At 30.6% G+C, this 19377-nt stretch overlaps 1 protein-coding gene across 4 annotated transcripts in view; it reads right to left on the bottom strand.

Moving 5' to 3' along the window:
• Nhe3 (Na[+]/H[+] hydrogen exchanger 3) overlaps positions 1–19377 on the bottom strand; it is a 101149-nt gene that overhangs the window by 59569 nt on the left and 22203 nt on the right. For all 4 annotated transcript variants that reach the window (XM_085823181.1, XM_085823184.1, XM_085823183.1 and 1 more), the window contains exons 3-10: positions 17649–17726; positions 16890–16966; positions 12495–12592; positions 9748–9853; positions 5144–5293; positions 3978–4078; positions 2861–2949; positions 2653–2766 (exon numbers count right to left, since the gene is read on the bottom strand). In XM_085823181.1, the coding sequence (XP_085679307.1) occupies positions 2653–2766; positions 2861–2949; positions 3978–4078; positions 5144–5293; positions 9748–9853; positions 12495–12592; positions 16890–16966; positions 17649–17726 (813 nt within the window). The remainder of the gene's footprint in view (positions 1–2652; positions 2767–2860; positions 2950–3977; positions 4079–5143; positions 5294–9747; positions 9854–12494; positions 12593–16889; positions 16967–17648; positions 17727–19377) is intronic.

Genomic DNA, 19377 nt, shown 5'->3' with positions numbered 1-19377 from the left:
CATTAATCACTCTCTGAAAAATCATCGCTTTTGCTATCTTGCATCATTGCCATTATTTTATTTTTTCAACACATGCATCTTTCTTTATACATTACTAATCCACAAGCTGACGTATACTATAGAGAAACACGTGACCGGTCCCTCCAAAAGAGCCGTGCAACCAGCAAAATTTGGCAAACTGCCAATCAAAGCTGAATATTTCCTTTCATTTCCGCCAGGCTGTGTAAAACCGTGATAAAACAAATCATACTAACAAATTCGGCTTCGCCTGAGTTTTCACGGGATAATAATTAACTTATATATACAAACTACGAGATAACTCGGAATAATCAGGCAAGCGGTTAAGATGTAAAACATGTCTGTGATAATGTTTGTATGTAATAAATAATCTTTTATAATTATAAACCATTCTTTTTTTACATAAAAATCTGCCAAACAGCACCAAATTTGTTGTGCTATTACATAAGTGCCCAAAATAAATAATGAAGCATTTGCCAAGTAGAACATAAGAACCAAAATTAAATTCTACATAGAAAATGCTTTTAAATTTCTTTTTTGATTTAAAGAACAAAGAAAAATATTATGCAGGTCAATTTATTTAGGTTACAATCAGATGGCTGCTTATGCAAATATTTTTAAGTGACAAAATAAAAGCTTCCTTTCACATGCGGAAAGGCAAATAAAATTTATATTATACAAACTTCTCAGTTTAATTCCATAGCAAACATCTTGCAAATTATAATGCCTAATAAAGTAATATAAATTCCCTTAATTTTTACAAGTATTCGGCTTTTTATTATGAAAATGTATTTTCTCAGGCATTGAACCTTTATGCATTCTAATTGCTGTCATTAATCTGTGCGACTATCACCAAATTTTCAATCAACAATAAACTTCAGAAAGTAGCAGCAGCTTATGAACATATTTCTATGATTTCTATATTGGTTTTAAGAATGCCACAGGTACTTTAATATTTTCTTAATATATAAAAGACTATTTTTTTACTTAAGTTTCAGAGTTTGAAAGTAAAAATGGGAATGGAGAAATGTGATATGTACAAATATTAGCCACACAGTCAAGTTACTTATCTCCACATTTACTTTCTTGATTAAAATATTAACCATAAGGTGTTATCAGTTGCAAGACTATTATAAAAGCTTGCCAGCTGGCTATTAAATCAAACTAACACAATATTCTAGGGAAATTATCAATCTCTGCAGACTTCTTTATTCAGCCTTTCTCATCGCGAATGCCTGTTTTTCTCGCCACCCTATTGGGATAGCGGTTAGTGACCCTGACTGCCATACTTAACAGCCCAGATTCAATTCCCAGAAAAGGCCTGGATGTTGACAAGCATATAGTATAGGTGTTTTCAACTTTTTTTGCAGCATGCATCCCTTTCACTACAGCAGCAAGTTCATTTCTACCTTCCCTTCCTTTAAAAACTTGAAAAATATAAACTTGCTTCATTAAATAATTACTTTTTAAATAAAAATATATGTATATTTATAGAAATGAACTGAGGAAGATTTTAAGGTCTAGACATCAAACTTTCCAAAGAAATGTTTTCTAAAACGTTTTTTGAAGTTTGCATGTTTAACATTTCAAAAAATCTATGTATAAAGTAGTAACCTCAAACATGCATTGCCATGCACTTCTTTATATCAACATTCTGAGCAACAACATTTCTTTATATCAGCACTTTAAGAACTACTCTAATGCTATCATAATAACAAATAACTTTGATTAACACTGTAGTGACAATAAATCCTTATGCTTAGCATATAGAAGTAAATTGCACATAAGGAAATTAACAAGATAAGTTTTAAGCCCGTGGTCACCTTTTACAACACTGCAAGCAAAGTTTCCTGAATTACACATATTGTAGTGGCTTTTGTGCTTCTTTGATCATGCACACTGTTGCCTTACACAGCCCCATGGGTAAAAAATCCAGATATAGATAAAAAAAAGGGGGGGTTCTAGAAGGTTACAAAACCCTGTGGTTGTCATTTCCACTGCTTCTGAGTAACAAGAGAAGAAATTCATAAGCATGAAAAAATTTGAAGTTTCTAAATACTATGGAATCTTTCAAAAGTTGATGATTCTCTGATTAAACATACTAAACAATAAAAATAACTAAATATACTTTCTTGCAAATAACTTTAAATATTACATCATAACCTCATATTTTTGCACAGCATATTCTAGCATAGCTGCTATAGAACTGTTTAGAGGTACATGTAAGATACATTACTTTAATACCTTACTAATTATATTTAGAATAAAACTCAGTTTTAAAACATAATTTTTCAAATCCATTACTTTATTAACAAAAAATAAAAGCAGTATTTTTAGCTCACCCACAAAAAAGTCACTACTTCATTATAGGACTGCAAACATTACATAATTATTGTGGAACTGTCATTTTAACATTCAACAGCAGCTAACTTTGAATGTGGCATCACAATATGTACGGCAGTCAAGAAGCATGTTCTAACAACTAAGTGAAACAAAACTTTTCCCAAACATAGCAAATTGTGCATTTAAACTTTGTAAAATGTTTGAATTTTATCATATCATAATAATTTATGCTATTCCTATAAATTAATTTTCTACATATGGAATTTATACATTACAAATTTGAAAGGATACAAAGGCTGTTATTATGAATCCAACATGCCAGTAATGCTTTTGATAGGTAAACATGCTTACTCCAATGTAACAAAAAATGAAATTTTCGGCTACGAAACTCAACAATTCAAATAACTAGAAAAAATGAATGAATAAATATTTCATTATTTTTACAAAAAACTTCAACCTTGTATTAAAAAATATCAATATCATTAATAAAATCACTCACTTGTTTTGTTCTTGCTCTTGATTCTAAAGTCAAGTTATTATAAGTGTAATGAGCTTGACAAATGCCACAAAATAATACAGCAACGATACCTGAAACAAATTAAACAGACAATTCGTAATAATAAAGATATGAATCTAATACTTCAAAAAATATTTCTTCCTATATTAAATTTTACAGTACACATTTAATCATATTTATTGGTCTGCAGAACTAAACCACAAATAAGAATAATATACTGTTGATAAATACTCTTGCAATAATAAGATAAATAGCTTGAAAGCTATGGGATAGTTGATGTTTCTGTATACTAAATAATATGTTCAAACAAGCAAGAAGAAATGAACAATTTATTATGAAAAAAGCACAATAAGTAGCACACCAGCAATATAAATAACTAGAAACAATTCAAGGAAAATGCAGATGCTAAGGAATTCTTCCTTACCACATGAAATATACTGTAAAGTTTCTCAAAAATCCGTAGTATGGAAAAAACATTCTCACAAATCTTTCAGAAAGTCACTAAGTTAACAGGAAATCGCGAAAAGTTGGCAACAAAAATTGTCACTAAGGTCTGCCAGAAACGAAACTGCCCATATCATGCATTTTAATTATACTATTTTTATAATTCCACTTAAAACTAAAAGATCTACAATTCTATGTAACAAATAAAAACTTAAATACAAGACAGGCAGATAAAAGTTAGATTAAACACAAAATAAACACAAAAATTATCAAACTAAAACCAATAAATGGTACCCTTCTGTTATCGGAAGTGGATTCAGAAATGTATGAATGAATAGATGAATGTGTTTATGTACGCACGTATATATGTATGTAAGAATGTACGTGTGCAAATACACACATGCACACATCTGCATATACATACATTTATGAATTCGAGACTGATAACAGAAGAGTACCCAATAAATAAATAAAACATTATTCCCTCAAAAAAAAAAAAAAAAAAAAAAAAAAACAGTCAGAAAAGATTCAAATATTTACAATGATATTAATACTAATAACATTAGTTAAATTATAGGTTCACATAAAAATACTAAAATACTTTAAAAAATTAAACATGTAATGTGACCAAGTTAAAAATTAATATGAAAACAACCTGTGAGATCAGCTGCTTCTGCCATTAGAAAAGTGCTATATGACATGAGCACAAATAGACTGGACTCCAGAAGAGGAAAATCACAAAGACGGGTAAATTTGGTTAAGTAGACACAGTTAAGGAATTTATTAATGCAATAATTTAATTTCTCTCTCTCTCTCCCTCTCTGTGTAGGGGGGAAGACAGGTTTAGGAGCATTTTTCTCTTTGGCACTGGCACATTACATTAATAACAAACTATATTAATATAGTGCAAGAAAGTGTGTCACTTTCCAGTCTGTCTAGTCTTAAGAACAAATTTGATGATCAGTGCACTAATTTAAAATACATTGTGCATGATCTAAGAAAATATTTTGTAAAAACACTATCTTCTTAGTATCTAAAATGAATCCTTTTTTTTTTATAATCTGAATGCATTATTTCACAGCACAGAAAACCCTCATTTCATAAAATTAATGAAGATGCGTCATCCTGGATCAAAAACTTCACCAAAAACCGACTTCCAAAGTAATTATCAAATGATACATATGAAGAATAAATACTGAAATGCAATAATTTTTTAGTTAAACTATATGTATAATGCTACACAGTTGGTCTAATAGGCACAATCAACGAATAATCTGCATGTATGTTGGCAAAACAGATGGAACTATACGTCTAGTGACAATTATTGATACATTATTAAGAGCAAATACAAGTGAAAAGTAACTTATGCTTCCTATTGATCTTTAAAAAAATCTTAAATGTAAAATTTGTGGTTTTGCAATCGATAATGCAATAAATATGAGCGAAACAGAAAAACAATTTGCATATCACATATACTTAACTACTAGCCAGAACCTTTAAATACATTAAATTTTACTGAGCATGTTGTTAAAACACACATGGTAACAATGTAAATAAGTTCTTGTAGGAAAAATATTAAATTTGATTTAAATTTAATAAATCAGATTAAAAAAATTTAATATTTTCCCAGACAATGATTTTTTTACACTCGGTAGAGGATATTAATAATCAAGTATCTCAATTTTAAAAAGAAAAAAATTTTGAATCAAGAAATCATTCACACTTTTTAATTAAATAACATTTTCAAATCAAAACATTTTAAGCACTTTTTAAAAGAAAAATTCTTAATTCCACATTTAACTAAATTCTAAGATTCAAAAGGATATTGCAGCAGTCAAACATCCAGTTCCAGACCCAATTAAAAAGGAACAAATAAAAATATATAAAAAGTTTCCTACAGACTGAAATGCAGCTGAAGACTGAAATCCATCTTCTCCTTTACCATACATCTCAGCATAGTTACCTATTGATCTAATTGGAGAGTCAGAGTTTGGAAATGAATCATCAAGCTCACTCAACATTTATATTTCAAGAGTAAAAATTTTATTGCAATCAGAATGTATAAGAAATTAAACATGATTTTTATCATAAGGCAACATTAATTTAATTAGAAATAAAAGTTCAAATACTAATATAAAACCGACATTATTTCTGCATTAAATGTGCTCATATATTTTTTAAAAAATTAAGATTTTTTTAAGGAAAAAACTAAGATACACACATCATATATATATGTAAGAAAAAGGATATGTAAAATATTAAATTTAGCAGCGTAAATTAATTTCCCTTCTCTATTCTAAAAATAGTATCCCCTCTCTGCACTGCGTCATTTCGAGAAAATTCTATGTCATATGACTCTTACATAATTCTGATGAAGTAAACGGAATTAAAACTCTTAACAGCCAATAATAATTTTACAGCAATATTAACCATCCAATCAGAAGGCTTTAAAAACCAAAACTAACTCAGTCTGCATTGTCATGCAAACGCATGACTCATTGTCATGCAAAATGAGAGAAACGTTCTGCAGAAAGTGTCGCCGTTTTTTTCTCAAAGCTGTTGGAGATTGTGCTCCAAAAATGAGCAGTGATACTGCACAGTGAGGGTGTGCTGTGGGGAAACGGTATGCATTAGGACGAAACCATCACGGTCGTACACGAGAATCACCATAACTTTCACATTGCTGGGGTTCTGACGAAATTTCGAACGTTGTGGTGACCCGTGATGACGCCATTTGTTTGATTGGCATTTCAGTTCTGGCTGGTACGATCGGGCCCAAGTCTCATCCAGCATAATAATACGGCGTAAAAAAGCATCTCCTTCGCGCTTATAGCGCTCCAGGTGGGTTCGGGCAGCGTCGTATCGTAGCCATTTCTGCATTTCCGTCAATTGATGTGGAAGCCATCGTGAAGCAATTTTTCTCATGGTCAGGCGTTCCTTCAGAATGTGCAGCACAGTTGTATGCGCTAGTCCTGTTTGTCCGGCCAGCTGATGAATCGTTTGGCGGCGATCACTGTCCATTAGTGCGGCAACAGCTTGCACGTCTGCATCGCTGACACTCGGACGACCTGGCCACAGCATGTCTGCCACGTTTTGGCGTCCTTCATTGAATGCTTTCACCTATCTTGCTATGGTTCTGTAAGGCAATGCAGATTCCCCCCAAGCCTCTTGAAGCTCTTGATGACACTGTCGTGCTGTACAACCTCTGGCACATTCAATTTTTATCCAACATTGTTGTTCTTGTTTTGAAAACATCCTGACAACACTTACTTTAGACCGCGAGCTAATACAAGGATCCGTTCTTCGCGTCACTCCGCATGCGCGTGACGTAGGCAGGACGAGTCTTTTTGCTGAGAGGTAAGGTAGGTATGTAGTTCACGTGTAGTATACGCGATATTCTTTGGTTTTGTTGTGTAGCGCTTTTTCAGCTGTGTTGCCACTATTAAAGTTCCAACCCTCGTATGTAGCTTTATTCTAGCTTCGAGAACATTCCCGAGTAAAAACGCCAAGAATGCATTCTAGAATGTTCTCGCTCCGTCTATGGCATATTGGCAATTTTGTTACCAAATTTGCAATTTCGCACCAAATCTGGCACATGTGCTTTTTCCTGTCACTTTCTGGTAACCCTAAACCCACTTTGCGGACGAGCTATTTTACCACAGATGGGTATTTCACAACACTGCCCCCTCCCAAGGACTGCATATCCCAGGCAGTATAATCCTTGGTCAGAAGCCGAATTCAAAAGGTAACAAAACAAACAAATAAAGTAAATAAAGATAAAATAACAACTATTTACAAGTTATATACACAAATTAACCACATTTTAAATTACATAAATTAAATCTCAGAATACATTTCAGTTTCAAACTTTCATCAAGGTTAATTACTTTTCACTGCAATTCTCCGATGTATTTCTGTTTTGCATATCATAGTCTAAAGATTCAGCCCTTTTAGATTTTGCCTCCAAAGAAAGATCTGAAACAGTTTGCTCACCATTATGTAGTTTATTCACAACAAGCGTACAGTTCACCTCGGTATTTTTAGCAGTTGGTACATGCTTACTTTCCGCTATTTCCTGAAAACCAGTTCCGATTTTTGCATCAGAGTTATGATTAGAATTCAATTCTTTACAAATAGAAGTCACCTGGTTTTGTGTCTGTACAATTTGTATTGTGAGATGCACAGTTCGTGAAGTGGGTGTTTTTTTGCAATACCGGAACATTCTGCTTAAGTTGTGCATCAGCTTCTCCAATCTCTGCATCAAATGAATTTTCAGATGGTTCAGTTCTTACTAACTGCGACTTTGCAACTTCACTATCAGTTTCTACCAACTTAAAAGTAACATTTTCACTTTTTTCTACCTCTACTTCAGGCGCTTGAGAATCAAGAACTTCATTTCCATGAATTATTTCTTCACCTTTTTCAGATGCTTTACAAGCCACTTCTTTTATTTCTTCATCTTTACAAACAGTATTATCACTTTCTTCCATTTCAACTTCAGGCATTTGTGAATCAAAAGCTTCTTTCCCATCTTTTATTTCTTCAACTTTTCTTTCTTGATCTTTCTCAGACACTTCACCAGCTCCTTCCTTCATTTCTGCATCCTTTCATTCCTCAGTTGCCACTGCTGTCATTTCCACATCTTTTATTATTTTGGCTCCAATTTAGCTTTTCTTGTTCAACCATGACCTCTTCTTGCCTGGCCTTCATCTCTTCTTGTCTAGCATTTACAGCTGCTAACAAGTCCAACAAAGCCTCCATTTCCTCCGCCATGACATTTTCCTGTAGGCCAGTTACTAGCATTGACTCGCAAACCCCACTCCCAACATCAGTTGTTGCATTCTACGGGTTCGTGGTTATGGAGTAATTGACGATGACACTAGATGAAGAATCAAAACACAATTTATTTGCCAGTATTACAGAGGAGAGTTCCAAAGACATGTTTACAGTCGTCAAAAAACTGCAATACACACAGAAACAATCATCAACACAGCCTTCAGGCTACAACAATAAACACAGCTTCATGGAAAAGCATCAAAGTACAGATCCTGACTTGGTTTGGTAGCTCTCAAGCTAATTTCCAAGCTCAAAACACTACTACTGAACTCAACATACTCTTCTCTCTGCGTACAGGCAGGGTATATATAGCTTTATCCTACCTTTGAAAACATTGCTGAGTAAAATCATCAAGAACGTGTTCTAGAATGTTCTTGCTTTGTCTATGGCATATCAGCAGTTCTATTGCCAAATGGGTGATTTTGCGTAAACTTTGACAATCCTGCTTTTCCCTGCCACTTTCTATCGACTCTAACCCCACTTTGCGAGGAAGTTATCTCACCTCAGCCAGGCATTTCACAACAATATACAGTCAAAGTCCGTAATCCGGACATCCATTATCCGGAATGATCTATAATCCGGACCTCAAAGCACAAACTTTTTTTTTTGTATGCTTTATGCATGCACTTTTAATGTATGATGGACGGCACATGCTGAAATGCAAATATAAAGTAGCATTTTAAAAATCTATGTTAAATTGAACAATGGCAAGATTATTCACAAATTTTTAGCATAAAATCTGCTGTGTGGAGCATCACAAGATCTTCGGAGGATGTGTCTTCAGATATGTTAAAAAATGCTTGGCATAATTTATGGCCAGCTACCATATTTCATGGTGAGGATGATGAAGATGATAGCCCCGAATTTGAAGGTTTTCGGACATCGCGAATTTTCCAGTTATTGAATTTTGTAAAGAAATGTGGAGAAGCGGTAATAAATGAAGATGATATAACAGAAGTTTTTCATTGCGATGACAATGCACCAATCATCAATCAATTAACAGACGGCAAAATCTGTAGTATGTTTCTAGATCCAGAAAATACCGCTTTTGATAGTGAAGAAAGTGACAGAGAGGTTATTGAAAATGAAAAAATTTTGATTCACAAGTTAGTCGGTATTCTCGACACAGCAATTACAGGAGACTTGAACAAGAAATTATATTTGTTTATAGAATTAAAAAAAAAAAAAAATGAAGCAACTTAAACAACTTACATTGAAAGAATTGTTTAATAAAGTAAACAAATAAATATTAAGCTTTTTTTTTTTTGTAAACTTTGATATCCTTTAGATCATAATTGCTCTTTATTTCATAAATTACGGTTTCATATTTTTAATTTTATAATTTCTTATTGCCATCTTACCAGATTTAAATTGATGATCTATAATCTGGAAAACCCGATACTCCAGAATCGCCGAAGTCAAGACGAATCCGGATTAAAGACTTTTGACTGTATTAGTGTTGCATGCAGTTTTATACAGAGATATTAAGAATTAGGAAGATACATAAATTACTTTTAGCTAACAAGAAAAACAACATGAAAATGATTTTTAACTTGGGAGGGGGAGCAAGAAGACTTTTAAAAACTTACCCAGCTAATACTATAGCAATGGCATCATTTAATATACTCTCTCCAAATACTAAAGCATACAAATTGACATCAACATGCAGGTCATGGAAGATGGCTAGTATAGTAACTAAATTTAAAAAAGATAAAAATAAAATAAGACTCGAGAAATATTCATTATATTAATAATAAAGTTGTATTTAAATTTTACGAATATTATTGCACCTGCAAATTATAACTTTTCAACTCTGGTAGACATATAATTACACACTGATGTATATATAATTATATATTATTAATAAATTAACAGTTGATGTGAATGTCAATTAATATATACTTCACATGATGCTATGAATGTTAATTCTAAAACATGCCTACCAAAAAGTTAATATATGAAAACTTAAGTTATTAGATAAATTTCAAATATAATTCAGTAACTCGTTTTATTAATAACAGAAAAAGAAAAACTGATCCATTATCTGCATTGGGCAGATGTTATGTAAAATTAAATTTATGGAATAACCAGAGATTTTTCACAAGAGCATGAAACTGAATTTATTGAATTTCAATGAAAATTGTAAGACAAATAACTTTAATTTTTCTAAAATTTAAATCAGATAACAAAAACTATACATAAGTTTAAAATCTGTATAAATTTCATAGCATAAATTGTACTAACACCTATGATGAAAAACCAAAAGAACCCAAAATACTTTTTATACTAACTTCTTTTCTAATTCTTTCTAAGACTGTTTACATCATGTTTAATTTCTTTTTAAAAATATCTGTACACAAACACACAGAACCTCAAAGAACTATTTGGTGAATTCAGCAAACTGAATTAAGTACCTTATTTAATGCAAATTGACTTTAATATTATTATTCTGCATATATCATGGGAAAAAAAAGCATGCTCAAGAAGAACAAAAACAAGTGCTGTTGTTGACATTAATAAAGGCATTTGTTAAAGTAAATTACCAGCATTCCCCCCCCCAATTTCTCTATGTTGTGTATGGACTAGTCACTAGCTACAAAATACCTGCTTTCATATATTTGATAACTGTTCTTGAAGAGCAAGAGACAGGCCATTTGGAAAAACAAAGATTAAAATGTTAAGAAACTTGATATTCTGTATAACTCTACGATTACTTTTTTATTTAATCACCAAATGATTTCTGCCAATCAAGCAGAACATTATCTTTGTAATAATGTGGTGATTTATTAATAGCTAGACTGCAATAACTTCTAATATTTCTTTATGGGTATGCAATATAAGTGCATTTATATTACTATATTCTCACAATTACAGTACAAATTTATGCATATGAATATCCAGCTTTGACCTAAGATTTGTTACAGTATTATAATTTTGTAATTTTTGTCTTTTTGTGACACTATTTCTTGGAAACTGTACAGGAAATTTAATGACAGGTTGATTTCTTTTCATAGAAATTCCTATCTATTCCATTTCTCTTCTCAATCACAAACTGATTGAAAAAAGGCAGTTGCTGTCAATTACCACTCACATTCCTATCTGTTGATGGCGATTAGCAGTCTTGCCTGATGGTTTATAGCTAAACCCTATTGCAGCGCTTCTTAAACTTTTTCCAGTCATGACTCCTTTTTATCACTGAGATCTTTTTTGTGACCCTCAGGCCCCCGTAATATTTACAAAACTTTAGTGGAACCCCACAAGCATTGCACAAATCTGACACATGCATGAGTGAAACCGTAAATTTGTTCACTTGTACTGTAAATATACTATTGCAGTTTTAGGTCATTAATTTCTAATTTTAAGACACAGAACAATACAAAAATTTTAAATAAGTAACAGACGAAATGAGAGCATCATGTGCAAAGCAAGTAAAATGAACTTTTATATTATAAAAAGAATGCGCCGAAACGTTTTCCTTTTTTCTTTGTCTGTATTGTATCTTTATCCGTTTTCAGATACATTGTGTAAAAATATTTGGTAATTGTAAAATTATTATAACAAGTTAAAGAAATATCAAAACTGCTAAAACTTTTAGTGACCCACAGTTTAAGAAAATCTGTGCTATCGTAAGCTTTACTTTCTGCTCATTCTGGCTATATTTTCTCAGTTTATAACATGCTTATAAGTTTTGTGTTGCCAGTGCGAGTGAAAATGTTGAAAGGAAGGGGTTAATAAAAGAAAAGAAACCAACATGATAATGGAAATGAAACGGGGTGCCTTAAGAGACTGGACAATGGAAAAAAATATTAATAAAGCTGCCATGGATATTAGTATTGAACCAAAAAAAAAAGCAAAATATCACGAGTTGTGAACAACCCATCCCCTCTTTCCTTAAACTCAACATTTTCAGTAACTCATCATTTTCTCAATTGATATGAAGTCAAGTTTGTAGGACTCTCTTCCATATTTGATACTGTGAAATTAATGAAGTATAACCTTAAATTCAATTATAAATGATGAGCTAAAAATTTATAATTTACCAATGATATCATAATATTTTAAATTTATCAATGATATCATAATCTTATGATAACCAAAAGCTAAAATGAAATACATAAATGAATTTATTAACTATATACAGAGAAAGAAGAATTTTTAATACTAATGATGGAAAAAGTATGACCAATAGAGTAATGTTCACGATGAACATACATTGACTCTACAAGTAAATATTGATCATATAGAGTTTTTATGCAATCTTCATATATAAAAATCAGCATTTAAAAAAATTGTCTTTATTTAATATATATATTAATCATATAGAATAGTTAGTTACCTGGATCAGTGGCAGAAATCACAGCTCCAAAATACAAACAATCATTGAAAGAAAATTCTAAATGAGGCATGAGTTGTAAGAGAGCAAACATAACACCCCTATAAAGACACATATTAATCAGAAATAATTTCAACATCTCAATTTAACAAAATAAGTATATTTTTGCCATGATTTAACTCAAAAAGGTGACTTTCTAATAAGTGCTACCCAAAATGTAATTATTCAACAATTTTCAGAACACTAATATAGCACATTACCATTGTCCTGGAAATTTAGCAATTTGACAGTTTTAGGCAATGACTGAATTAACCCTCACATAGAAATTAATTTTCCATGGTGTGAAGACTGACTTTCAAGACTCTTTTTGACACTACTTGTTCTTAAATGAGATTTATATACATATGTATATACAGACAAAAAGTAAGAAATTTAGAATTCATTTTACACAAAGACCACAAAGTGAAATTCAGTACCAATAAATTTAAAATTATCCTATAAGAAATAAGAATTGTGAAATTAAAAACAAAAAATTATAAATACCTGAAAAAATATATCAATACGAGAAAAATAAATGAAGAGGAATCTGATAAAATCTGATGTAATGTTATCAAGAGGAGAATACATCAGACTCAATTACAATCCCTCTTTGATTTAAAAAAACCTTGCAATTATGTATTAAAAATAAGTTTATACACTATTCTAAAGTTTATAACAGTTCATCCGAAAATTTTGAAGTCCTCCTCGACGGGAGGGAAAATTCAATATCAAATCAAGTAAAAGAATAAAATTAGACTTTTTCACTGAATTGAAAAATTATTTCACTGAATTAAAATAAAAAATAACAAAAATAAACTGAGAACATGAATTTAAAACTTACTCGTAGGATGAAGTAGCAATCCAGTAGTGAAAAAAATAGTAAAATCCAACTGAAGAAAATTTCAAATTTGAATAAAGTAAATAGTTAAGCAATTTTTTACACAATTTAGATTAAATTGAAATAAAATCTACTAGAAATGAAGCAAGAACACCATAAAGTATAAATTTCGAAATAATGAACAGAAACATTAGATTCAAAATAGATGCCAAGGGTTGCCAGTTAGCTTCATTGGTGAAGGCAAATTAGAAATCTTCTAAATGGTGAATTTAATGCTTAAAAGAATTTTTTTTTAATATAAAAGGAAAAAGTAGAGGGAAAAAAGAAAAGGAATAAATTTTAGAAAAAAAAAGTCTTCATGTTATGGGCACATCATGATGCCTGGAATATACTAGGCCCAATGTTATTAACAGCTAAGTCAAGAAAAGATACAAAAATAGAAAAAGTACACACAAATAAAAAAGTATAAAACTTTCAAAAACATCTTTCTTTATCCTTCTCTCGTTGAGCTTTCAGATAAAAAATTCAAACTTTTAATTATATGAATTTTATAGGAAATTTTGAATTTTATTGGCATTGAATTTCACTTTTTTGGTTTTTGTGTGAAATGAGTTCTAAATTTCTTACTTTTTGTCTATACTGAACAATTTTCAGCAGCATATTACAGAAAAATACTCTGAATAGTTTTTCAGACAGCTGGAGTATGAAGCTTTCTCGAACTGTTTTGGACAACAAATTATCGAGCATGGTGGTAGTGTTGAATGGTCTCCATAATTGCCGGACCTCACTCCGTTGGATTTCTTCCTTGTGGGGTTACATAAAAGATTGGGATTATGCAACTTTACATGCAAGTCTGCTGGAAGTTTACATTAACTTGCTATCACCTGTGTAGCAGTTAGCTTTAGATTTTTTTGGTTTGTGTGTGTAATGTTATCAAACTGTACTGACATACATACATATTTCATGCAATAAAAAGGTGTTTATTTCTTAATACCTATGTCTATTCCTTTCAAATGCTTACACAAAGTGGAGTGCTTCGGTTGCAAGATCTTTGGGTATACATGCGACAATTTATCTTATCTGTGTGAAATATATGTCATTTTTTACTAATTAGTTGATGCTCTAAAACTTTCTAATTGGAAATTTTGCTCTATCTCTTTTTGCTTTTGATTTGGAATGCCTACCTTCCAAATTTTGGCACTATGGCCACTGCTGTCATTTGCATTAGGTCGGGTATAGTTGCTTTACTATATCGTTACATCATTTGCAATAGCCATAGTTCTCTCTGTTCACAAGATTTTTCAGGTTAAAGAGACTTTCCTATGCATCCTGTATATATGTAATAAAACCAAAATTTAAGAGTACTTATGTAAGAACACTAGGATCACGGAGACGTAGAAATGCAGCAATGTTGTTTGGTATAGAACTTAGAATTCACAGAACGTAGTAAATCCATATTGAAGAGATAACATGCTAAAATGAATACATTGCAGCTACAATTTACTTGGCACTCTAATCGTGCTTATTTCCAGAACATTTAAATTTTTGATACTATTGCGACAGGAAGAGAGCACAGCAAAATAGCGTCCAAGCAGCACAGCTAAAACATAAAAGTGTGCATTTATCCAGTATGGCAGTCTGTTAAGAGAAAGGTTTTGGTTTAGGTCAGAAAGGTGTCAGTTCTGAGAGTTTAGATTCCAAATTAACTACCTCATCAGCATTATGCAAGCTCTGTGGCATACGTTCATCTACAAAGTCTAGAAATGTTGTTGTTATTTTTAGAACAGAAAGCTAAATACCCAAATTAAAACAGAGGGATTAAGAGACTATTACTAAAATTGTAAAGCTGATTTACATATTTGCTTTTATTACACACACACATATATATATACAGATATACATATATATAGTATAAAAGCAGTATTTTTTAAAACACACACACACATATGTATTATAGTTTATGATGATTTTCTACTTCAGCAAAAAATGTTTAAACAAATAATATAACAAAAAATCTTCTATAACAAAAAATGTTTCATTAATCAAAGACATAACAGAAACTACATGGCACTCAATGATTTTTTTTAAAAGAACTTAAATTATTATTTTTCAATTTTAATCTTGTGTAAAAAATTGCTTAACTATTTACTTTATTCAAATTTGAAATTTTCTTCAGTTGGATTTTACTATTTTATTATTTTTTTGGATTTTACTATTTTGTATAAGCCACACTTCCTAAAACAACCTCTATAAGAGTAATTGTCATATCTGGTTCTAGTTGAGAGTGGTACAGGATAAAACTGATGTATTTTTTTATCATGCAATACATAAGATACTAGACCAGATTGCAGCAGGGAGGTAGAAAAGCACACATACAGTCACGAATTATTAAATATAATCAAACTAATAATATGAAATAATTTCTTTTCTTAAATTAAATATCAAAAAGTTTGGAAATAAAATTATTAAATTAAATATAAAAAAGTTTGGAAATAAAAGTGGGACTGAAAAAATTGATGCATATAAAATCTAAGCTTTTTCTACATTATGCTACTTGTCATAGTGGATCTGCATTCCACCTATTCTGTTTGTATACTATGCATGTAACGATGCATAATTAAATGAAAGGCCCTTCAAGTATTAGATTGATCTGTTATTAAAGCTCTCTAACCTGTTGTCCAAAATACAGTTATCACTGCAATTTGAATAACATCTACAAAAAAATATGCATGAATAGTGCATAAACGGTAACAGAAATTTTAAAAAGAATGAACAGCACATATAAAGATAATGGTAACTGCAGAATTTAAGGAAGAACTAACAGTCATCACAAACTTTCTTCCCATGAACATGTGTTCATTCTTATTGAAATTAATATAAAAGTATTATCATTCATGCATTTTTTCATAAACTCATTTCATTACTCAATATGTAATGAATTTCAAATGTTTTTGGTTTTCAATTTATAAAAATTTAATAATTATGTGATCACGCAATTGGCAGACATATTGATTCAATTAGCCGGCTGTTTTTACACTCAAACTACAGAAACAGAAATGGATGAGATCCTTATGATTACTGATCATTGTAAATATCCAACCTTTTATACATATATTATTTTATTCATAACATGTTAAACATATATTAGTATATAAATACATGTATTTCTCTGCATTTCCATTTCTATTTAAAAATTAATTAAAAATCAGCCACCACATAAAAATTTCTTCATACAACACAAATTTGTCTTTATTCACAACATCCAAAATGGGTTTGTCAAGTACAAGAAGTTTGATAAAATGCAATGATAATGTGTTAAATTAAGGCATTAAAAAATCAACAGTTGGAGAGTACCAAACACATGCGATGTAGCTTTTATAAAGTTAAATTAAAGTTGTTTAATAAAGTGAAAGTTGCTCCAAAACATACTTCCTTAAATAACAGACCTACTTCCATTTAAAATCATTTCCTCAACTTGAACTTTTACTAATGTAAGATTAAAAATTAGAGAGAAAACTTACCCAACTGCAAAACATGATATTGTTGTTCCAAGAAAAGCATATGTAAAGATGGTACCCAAATTTCTGAAGAAAAATTTCTGAAATATAATAAAATGATAACACACAATTAAGTATTGCCATTAAAACTAACATGTACATTTAAATGTAATTAACAAAGACAATTGCAAATGTAACCTAAATAATATTTACTGGGGTAATTAGATTATATTTTCAATGTTAAGTCATCAAATTATATTGTGATATCATCTAATATATTAATTTTATGTTGATTTAAAATTAATAATTAATTAATAAACAAAGAAAAATCACAATATTTTAATAATAATTATTTATCATAACTTACCTAAATACAGTTTCTAGTTTTAAAAATATTAAAATTTTGAGTTACAAGAGCCAATAAAACAAGTTTAAAGTTATACAAATCTAACCAAAATTTAATTTGTTTAAAATACATTAGAAACATTACATTTTTAGAAGCTCAAGATATAAACATTTTAAACAAAACATTACCCGAATTTCAGGTTTAGATGTATTCCCCCCCCCCCCCGCCCCAAAAAAGCCTTTGTTCAAACACTATAAAATAGCATATAAGAATAAATGCACAATTAAACCTTAATTTAATCTAATTACACTGATAAGCAAACTGTTCTATCTCATTTATTTCTTAATAAGTGAATGATAAGTGATTATAAGTGGATGAAAAAAATTCACATCAAGTGATAAATAATAACAAACTAAAATATACAAATGGATACTCACACGCTTCAAACTGTACCCAGCATTAAATATAATAGGAGGTAGAATGATGTTGAAAAAAATTTCTGGATCAAAAGTAGCCTGAAAAAGGTGATGTTAAACACATAACTATCAAACTTATTTCTTTTTAATCCAAAAGTCAAACACTTATCATTTAACTATACATATATTGAGCAAAGCTTGTTTGAAGACTAAACTATCTTACTTATAATCAAAATTCATAAAACAAAATCACTAGAGCAAAAAGAAAGTATCTTAAAGGGGAAAAAATTTGTTTATAACATATAAAAAATAAATTGTTTATTTTTACAGAAACTAATAAGTTGTAGCTATATCTCCTTTAAAAATATTCAAATATGCCAAAAATTCAATAATTAGTTACAACATATATTTTTACTCGCAACTGAAGTATGAAGTAAAAAAATGGTTTAACTCAAAGATTACACACATACATATATAATTTATTATTTATCTAAAACAAGGCAGAAAAACAATACGCCAAGTTATGATTAAATGGATAACTTCACAGAATAATAAACGCCAATGAATTTTGCTTAAAAATACTTTGTTGTTCAAAATGCCCAACAGGTTTTGAATTAGCTCTACAATTTTTCTGTTAAATTTCAATTAACATTTTCAATCATTCACGGACTTACTAAAATAACTGTTTTAACTTTTCCTTCAGACAGAAAATATTCATTAATATTAATATCTAATATGAATGAGAACACAAAATAGAGCAGCTTAGCCAAAAACATTTGGTACTTTCTAATTATATGCCCAATCATGAATATGCTACAACATAGACAGGCAACCCATAATGTCACAAAAACTTATTTACCTGCATGTAACTTATTTATGTGGCAACCCACGCATGAGTGCATGCACAGTGGATATGGATTTTAGCTTTTCAAAAGTCATTTTTCTGCTTAGTGCTTGATAAGTTTGCAAATTTCTTTCCTTGTGAGTAAACATTATGGGGATTTTGGAGTTTGCTGGTTGACGAAAAAGACGCCATTGCATTTCTTCAAAAATATGGCATTTTGCCTAACAGTACAAAATGCACAAATTTGTACATCATAAATGATTAAATTTTTATGCCGATGCTGCAATTTGTGTAATTCTCTGATTTTTTTAAACTGGAAAGAGATTGCTGTTGCTCATGGGAAATCAACAGCATGCACGATGGATGTAAAATATGTGCAATTCTCCAATGCTTTTTGAGTAAAAACAGATTACTGCATACATGGGAAAACGAGAGTGTGCAGGGCCAAGTTGTGGATGATGCTAAGTTTCTGCAGGTCTTTGATGCTTTTCGAAGGAAGCACAGATGACTATGTACGTGGGGGTGATGAGCAGTGAAAAAGAAAAGAAAAATGTTAGGTGTATTATTTTACGGATATTTCTTGCATTTTAAATTTTGTTAGTTTGTTGCTGTTTTATGTAGTTTTTACTGCACTGCCATTTTGGAAAATGCTTGTTGTCTTTTGCACCTTAGGTTAGTGAAAGATTAATCGCAAATGACTGGCAATTTTGGGGAGAATTCAGCAGGTAATCAGGAAGCACACAAAATTTCTAAACTTAGTTGAATAACTTACCAAGCAATATAAAATCCAATAAAAAAATATCAGAACAGCTTAAAATAAAGTTTGGTTAATTGATTGACAAAACACTCAACCGCTACCAGCTTAAACAAAGATATTGTGGAGAACTCTCTTTATTATTATTATTT

Source organism: Stegodyphus dumicola, chromosome 9, assembly GCF_044657685.1.
Source record: "Stegodyphus dumicola isolate Sdum_Otavi_A_Nest chromosome 9, ASM4465768v1".
Taxonomy (NCBI): Eukaryota; Metazoa; Arthropoda; class Arachnida; order Araneae; family Eresidae; genus Stegodyphus; species Stegodyphus dumicola.
This window is presented reverse-complemented; position numbering and strand designations above follow the sequence as displayed.